Source organism: Arachis hypogaea, chromosome 4 (genome assembly GCF_003086295.3).
Source record: "Arachis hypogaea cultivar Tifrunner chromosome 4, arahy.Tifrunner.gnm2.J5K5, whole genome shotgun sequence".
NCBI classification, from domain to species: Eukaryota; Viridiplantae; Streptophyta; class Magnoliopsida; order Fabales; family Fabaceae; genus Arachis; species Arachis hypogaea.
The window spans coordinates 95829594-95837018 of record NC_092039.1 but is presented as its reverse complement, the minus strand read 5'-3'; the positions used below and the strand labels follow the sequence as shown (position 1 = coordinate 95837018).

The following is a 7425-nucleotide window of genomic DNA, read 5'->3' as shown; positions in this document are numbered from 1 at the left end:
AGCAGAATCAAAGACAAGCCATGCCTCCAAGAATCTTTTCCTTACTGGCCGAATCTTCTTCTTTCTTTTTGAGTATGAAGAGCTCGAGATTACCTCACCAAATCTTACTATTTTTGGTGAAAATCTCAGCCACAGCACACTTTTATTTTGTTATGTTTTCTTGCCATCATTGTGATGGTCTTGAGACGTGCTCCATCTTCTTTTCGGTGAGTAGGTGTAGCTTCCATGGCTTCTTGGACAATGACCAAAACAGAGAAGGAAAGAGATGAGAGAGAATAAATAACTTGGAAGGAAAGCAATTAAATGAGTTAATCAAAATAATTGAAAAAGTTACTTTTACTTCCCTTAGAGTGGCGTGTAGCTTAAACACATCAATTATGTCACTCATATTCTCTCTCTCATTTATGTTTCCAATGCTACCAAATTAAAATTTGAACTCCATCCTTAATGAGAAATGAAATCCGTTGAAGAGCATAAGGCAAATGGTAACATTTGCTTTCCTGATGGATTTTTGGATCAAGCAAGTTTTGGTCTTGTACCAAGACTTTTAATTTGGGCTTGTATCACAATTGTTGGCCCAATTAACAACACATTGTTTTAGCTACTATGATCATTTTAACATCAAGACTGAAAGTATATGAGCATATTGGGCTTGCACCATAATTTCATTTTCGGCCCAATATTAACGCCTGCATAGCAAAATTATTAATCAACACATGTTATATGAGAATCATAATTAATAATTTTGCAATTAATCATTTCAATAATGTTTGTTCATCATCAAAATAAATCTGAGTTTTCCAAACTCATCAGTGTCAAATTTAATTGTGGGATATTGAACCCGCTTAAAATCTTTTTAGGATTGAAATATGACGTTTGAAAATTTTTGTAATTGAAATAAAACGTTTAAAATATTATGGACTAAGTTAGGATTTGACCCATATGTGGGAGACCAAAATAATATTTTATCTTTTTAAATAAGAAAAAATAAAAAAATGGAGAAAAAGAAAAGTAGAAAGAAAAAAGACAAAATAAAAGAATAAAACGTGAAGAAAAAATAACGTATAAAAGAAAGTAAAAAATGATGAGAAAGAAGAGAGAGAGAGTAATGAGGAAATAAAGAATAAAAGAAAAAAATATTATTTAAAAATAACTAGTTTAAATAAAATTTTAAAATTGAAAGTTACAAAATTTTTAAAAAATAATTATGTTAGGTGTACGTCAAAATTAACTATTAAAATTAGTCATTAATATATGAGCACAGTAAGGGATATGGTTGTGACGTTATGAGAGATTAGAATTTGAGAGTTTTGGCTGGGGTGACTGGAGAGTGGGACGAGTATTAGTGTTATGGCGAAAAAAAAAACATTTTTAAAATTAGGATTAAGATTTTTAAAATATATGTATGTGTGTGTATAAATAATATTTTTATTTAAAAAATATTTTAGTATACATGCCAAATTAATAACAGATTGTTGATACCAAAAATCAAACATGGAAAAGATAACGGATTCAATATGAAAATATGAAATAAAACTAAAACCAGTGCTAAGGTACTATAATACGTTAGTTAGATCACATTGATTCATGCAGATTCATGTATCATATCTGTCCAAATTCATAGCATAACAAATCAACAAAGTACTCCTGTATGGTAATCAGTGCTTAGATGCTATAAAAATTAAATCATATTGATTCATGCAAGTACAGGTCTAATGTGTCCAAATTCATAGAATAACGAATCTGCAAAGTACTCATGTATGGTATGTTTTTTCCCTGTTCTGTTTCTGTATTCTGAAATTTGACTCGGTTGTTTTCCTGTCTCGTAGTCTCTCTCTGTCAACTGCATGACCATGACCACTTCATACACATTTTTCAATTATTCATTTTCAATAACATAATAAAACCAAAAAAAGCCACCTCACATGTCACTTTCGGAGTTCACCTCTCTCATTACTCTTTCCATCTCTCTTGTCCCTCCTTTACCCTTAATAGCTTCCTTGACCCTTCAACCTTTCATGCTTCCAGTAATTTTTTACCTTTTTCAATCTTCTTGAAACCATATATGGATTCACACGTTCCTTCTCTCATAAACCATCTAGTGTTTGGTTTGGTGACTTTCCTGAGAGTAAAAAGCCTTATTATTGTTATTATATATTCTGAACTAAGATTCAAGGTAGAATTTTGGGGTTATAACAGTTGTTTCAAACCATGCTGTGAATAACCCATGATTTTTTAGTTTCCAACTTGGTTCTTGGTTTTCCAATTTAATAAAATTCAGAGTATCTTGTTTCTAACACCATTTGTGGTTGGTGTGTGCTATGAATTTGGCCATAAGGCATATAACCATGATTAAAAATTGCTTTGGTGCTTTGAATTGGTGTAGAGGGAGAGATGATAGTGATACTGCTGAGAAGCCACAGGAACAAGGTAACAAGAACAAGTTTATTGGATTTGAATTTCCATTATTGATCAATTCTTTTGTGTTAATGTGAGGTAGTTGACTTTGTCATATCATGGTTTACACTCTTAAAATTGTAAACCTTTTTTGGGATAAATTACCCTATTTCTCAAATCCTAGTAGCCAGAACCTGGATACAACATTATGTAAAAATTCTTGCAGGTTTTTATGGGGATTGGAACTGGAATAGGGGAGAGAATGCTGCTAATAATTTGATTAGATTCTATAGAATGACGCATATGAAAGCTTTTGTTTGTTGGTGTTATTGAGTATTGTGTTTGCTATTTAGTGCTCAGACTTTAGAGTTGAAACTAACCCTTAGTTTCAATTTTCAGACTTTAGACTTTAGAGTTGCTATTTTGATTTGGACATTATCTTCTGAAAATTGCATGCTTGACTTGGTCTAGAATGTTCCCAATTAAGAAATTTGTGTTCTGACTTCTGAGATTAATTTGTGCAAGCTTTATGTGTTTGTGATCAACAGTCATTGCAACCAAACAATTTACCTATAACTCGTTGCGATCGGCAACCAGAGATTTTCACCCTTCAAGCAAACTTGGTGGAGGAGGTTATGGAGTTGTCCACAAGGTGATACAGATGACCCCATCACTTCATTTTAAATTGTAGTTTTCCTAAAGCTTACCACCTTAGATGGAGTTTCTGAAGATTGTTCAATCCATCATGACATTTTTCCCTTTTCCTTTTGAGTAAATTATTGTGCTGCTTTGATAATATTTGCAGGGAGTTTTAAGAGATGGTACTCCAGTCGCTATCAAGTCTCTTTCTGTTGAGTCTAAACAAGGAACCCGTGAATTTATGACTGAAATTGATATGATATCGAATATACGGCATCCAAATCTTGTCGGACTAGTTGGCTGCTGTGTCGAGGGTAGTCATCGAATATTGGTGTATGAATTTCTGGAGAACAATAGCCTTGCAAGTTCTTTGCTTGGTAAATATTATAACAACTTGAATGTTTATTTATCCGTGAATCTTTCCTGAGTTGGAACTGAACCTTTAGATTTTTAAACACGGCTGTCCGCATAATCTATTAGGACTTCTAATTCTTCCTAATGTACAACCCCTCTGCTTGATTAAGATTCAGTTTCCATGTCTGAATTTCTCTTGAAAATTGAACAAACCGTGTATTAAATAACTCGGGCCGTATTTGGTAAGTGTATTAAGACAAAAATTGCAGAGGCATTAAGATAGATATATAAGGCAGAAAAGTTGTATTATTTCCATGTTCTTCACTGTCCTAGACTCCCAGTTTTTTATGCTTTGGAGTTGAGGTTTGGATATGCAATGTGCTATTGTTTTAACACTCAGGTGAACTGGATAATGCTAATGCAGATATAATTTTTTTTTTCAGGTTCTAAAAGTAAATATGTTGCTCTGGATTGGCCGAAGAGGGCTGCTATTTGCCGCGGTACAGCTTCTGGTTTGGTGTTCCTCCATGATGAGGCTCAGCCAAACATTGTTCACAGAGATATCAAGGCCAGCAACATCCTTCTGGACGAGAACTTCAGCCCGAAAATTGGAGATTTTGGTCTTGCGAAACTTTTTCCTGATAATGTCACCCATGTTAGCACTCGAGTTGCAGGAACGGTGTAAGTGCAGATGCATTGTGTGTATTAATAGTACTGTTTACTCAGTTTATAAATACTGAATTTATTAAACTTCAATGTTGAAACTTTACTAAAGAATATCATGTCATATTTATTATTTATTAATCAATAGAAGTACTAATGGGATTTAATGTGTGAGAAAATGTAAACTAAGAAAAATAAAATATATAAAAAAAGACTTTTTAAACTGAAACAGATCTTTTATGTACCAGAAGATAAATTAGAAGTAACTCTGCATGATCTTGTGTTTCTTTGGTTAAATCTGCTTGTTATGATTTGAACACTAAAGACTTTAGATCCTCCAATGATATTTCATAGGTATAGATACATCCTCAGTTCTTTGTATGGATTTGGTTTAACCAAGTTCATTTCTTTTGAATGTCCACCAGGGGATACCTGGCACCGGAATATGCACTTCTAGGACAGCTTACAAAGAAAGCAGATGTATATAGTTTTGGGGTTCTCATGCTTGAAATAATCAGTGGTAAAAGTAGCAGCAAAGCTGCATTTGGAGACAATCTCCTGGTTCTGGTGGAGTGGGTATGTTTCTGGTTTATTGAGTATTAGCTATATTGATTTGATACATGCTGGGATATTGTTTTGATATCTATTGTGATTGTAAATTTGGAATTTGAAGCTTGTCATACATGATGACTGCTTTTAGTGTATGATTCGATTCGTGCATTGCATATTTGCATATTTTTGCCAATGTGACAATATGTGAATAAGAATTGGTTTGGTAAAGCACAAACACCTTGTTTTGTGTTTGGTTAATCAGCAAAACCATGTGTTTATACTTGTTACAAGAGCTTTCGAAAGTATTTACGAATGAGCTTTTTAAAATTAAAAAGTCTAATATAGTCTCGTATATTAAAATATCCAAATTTACTTTTATATTTATGTCTGTTGTGTACTTTTTAAATTTTAAAAGTTATTTTATCAAACACAATTGTTGTTGCTCATGCATATTGAAAATTATTTTTAGTTTGATTTACCAAAAATAGATACTACAACTTTTAGAAAGTTATCTTTTAAACGCAAGTTTTGATAAGTTATTTTCAAAAAATAAAAACTTTACGAAATCAAATCTAAGTATCTGTGTAAAATATTTGTATATAGACAGTGCTTACAAATTAAATACTTAAAATGTTGCCATATCTTTGTTTCAACTGAACAGGCATGTGTTTGTGCAGGCTTGGAAGCTCAAGGAGGAAAATAGGCTTCTGGACATGGTCGATCCGGAACTAGCCGAAGTCGATGAGATGGAGGTTTTCCGGTTCATTAAGGTTGCTCTATTTTGCACTCAGGCTGCCGCTCAGAATCGGCCTAACATGAAGCAAGTGATGGAAATGCTCTCAAAGGAAGTTCATATTAACGAGAAGGCGTTGACTGAGCCTGGAATATACAGATGGCATAGCTCTGGTAAGATGGGTGGTTCTTTGAATGAGACACCATCTTCTCAACTATTCAAGAACAAAAAAACCGGAATGCCGCATGAAAACTCAACCAACTTTAGCAGTAACGACGTCGTGACAGAGATGCTCCCCAGATAATTGTTACATAGATTGAATATGATAGGTAATATATGCTGATATGGATGCTAAATGTTCATATTTCTGGTATCTTTGATGGCTATGATATTTTGAATTTGGGTTTTCTAATTTCTATTTTCTAGTATAAGGTGCACCTCAAAGATTAGAGAAAAGCACAAATAGGTCTTTAAATTTTTTATCGGTAGACATCTAAATTCTTGAGAATTTGAAAATATATTTAAATTTCTGAACTTTTTAAAATTTGGACATATCGATTTCTCATATATACTTGGGTATGTCAGACTCAATAGAAAAATCAAACGTGACTCTCGTTGTACTGATCTAGTTGATACAGATGCATACGTCAAAGAGTTTTTAAAATTGGACAAATTTAATTTAGGGATGATATATCCAGATTTTAAAGAGGTCATGACTTAAATGTACTTTTAAATCTTTAAAAATTTAAATGTTCTGCGGACTAAAAAATTAAAGATTGATTTGTCCTTTTTTCTAAAGATTAAAGGGCGGTATTTGGATCATTGACGGGAAAATTAACAACTTTAAATTTTTTTCAGGTACAAACAAAGCACATGGTAAATTATGATAATCTATGCAAATGATTCTTTTTTAAATGATGTAATTTCTTTTTTTTTTGTTTTCCCACGGTATCCCCCAACCCGACAGGTCAAGGACTAATCCGCCGCGGTACTGAGCTCCATTTAAGGGTTTGTCGCTGGCCAATGGGTTGCTGCATGCACAAGGCGGGATTCGAACCCCGACATTTGCTTAAGCGGACTAGTGAACTAACCACTAGACCAACCCAACTTGGTTAAATGATGTAATTTCTTCTTTGGAGGAATAAGAGATGTTAGTATAAATGAGCCCACAAATATGATTTATTGCAAGAAACTATAATGTTGAATATAGTTTACGCTACCTATCAGAAATGGCCTAGTTTTTAGAATAATGGAGTTTTAGGGCTGCATTTGTTTCTGAGAATAGAATAATAGACGACATTGAGAACAAGACATAAAAGACAGAAATATAAAATTTTATGTTCTTGTATCTTGTTTGATGATAAATTATAACAAATTATTAATATCTAATTTATTTTTATTTTTTTTCATTCAAAAAATTTGAGACAAAAAATATAATAATAAAAAATATAATTATAAAAAATTAATAAATTTAATAACAGAAAAAATGAAAAATAAATTGTGTCTCTTGTTAGTGTTTCTATATCCTTCCTATTAAGATGAATATAAAATATACTAATTCAATATCTTTGGACACATTGTCTCTCCATATCTCCTCTCATAAACACAATTTTGTATCTCTGTATCCTTATTTTAGTCTCTTATCTCTGTAAACAAACACCGCCTAAGTGTTTGCAAGGGGGAATTCTTGAAATGTGTATTTTAAATATGCATATGCACCTTGTACCTTGTAAGTGTTCAAGTGAAATTGCATTTCATGCATGTTAGTTTCAAGATATTGAGTTTTGATTATTAATAAAATTAAATATAATTTAACAGATGTATTAATGTATTATATAATGTTTGTTCAAATATGATAATACACTAAGGAATATTTCTTAAGTAATATAAGTAGTTAAGCAACTTTTGAATAAGTCGACTTTTGAATGAAAACAATGGAATGTCTTTGGTGGAAAAGGTATATTCATGACTTTAAAAGACCATGCAACAAGATTCCAAATAAAGGGTTGGGATGGTTGCCCACTTGCCGTACAATAATTGTTAAAAATGTCAATTTTGACCCAAAATTAAATGTATTTGTAAATCTC

At 32.3% G+C, this 7425-nt stretch overlaps 1 protein-coding gene across 3 annotated transcripts; it reads left to right on the top strand.

Annotated features, from left to right (window-relative positions):
* Positions 1–1706: 1706 nt before the first annotated feature.
* LOC112797000 (cold-responsive protein kinase 1) lies at positions 1707–6735 on the top strand. Of its 3 annotated transcripts, none has more exons than XM_025839714.3 (7): positions 1707–2430; positions 2946–3049; positions 3203–3413; positions 3834–4071; positions 4479–4629; positions 5283–5667; positions 6306–6735. In XM_025839714.3, the coding sequence occupies exons 1-6, from the start codon at positions 2322–2324 to the stop codon at positions 5640–5642; spliced, it is 1173 nt and encodes a 390-aa protein (XP_025695499.1). In that variant the 5' UTR covers positions 1707–2321; the 3' UTR covers positions 5643–5667; positions 6306–6735. The 3 variants fall into 3 exon arrangements, with proteins under 3 accessions (XP_025695499.1, XP_029153738.1, XP_072091821.1); XM_029297905.2 differs by having other exon boundaries at positions 1882–2430; positions 6197–6735; XM_072235720.1 differs by lacking the exon at positions 6306–6735 and adding an exon at positions 5765–5882 and having other exon boundaries at positions 1882–2430.
* The last annotated feature ends 690 nt before the right edge of the window (positions 6736–7425 follow it).

Coding starts and splice junctions, on each gene's coding strand:
- LOC112797000 (XM_025839714.3), top strand. CDS start 2,322: ATGAATTTGGCCATAAGGCATATAACCATGATTAAAAATTGCTTTGGT. Junction 3,414..3,833: donor CCTTGCAAGTTCTTTGCTTG/GTAAATATTATA, acceptor TTTTTTTTTCAG/GTTCTAAAAGTAAATATGTT. Junction 4,630..5,282: donor TCCTGGTTCTGGTGGAGTGG/GTATGTTTCTGG, acceptor GTGTTTGTGCAG/GCTTGGAAGCTCAAGGAGGA.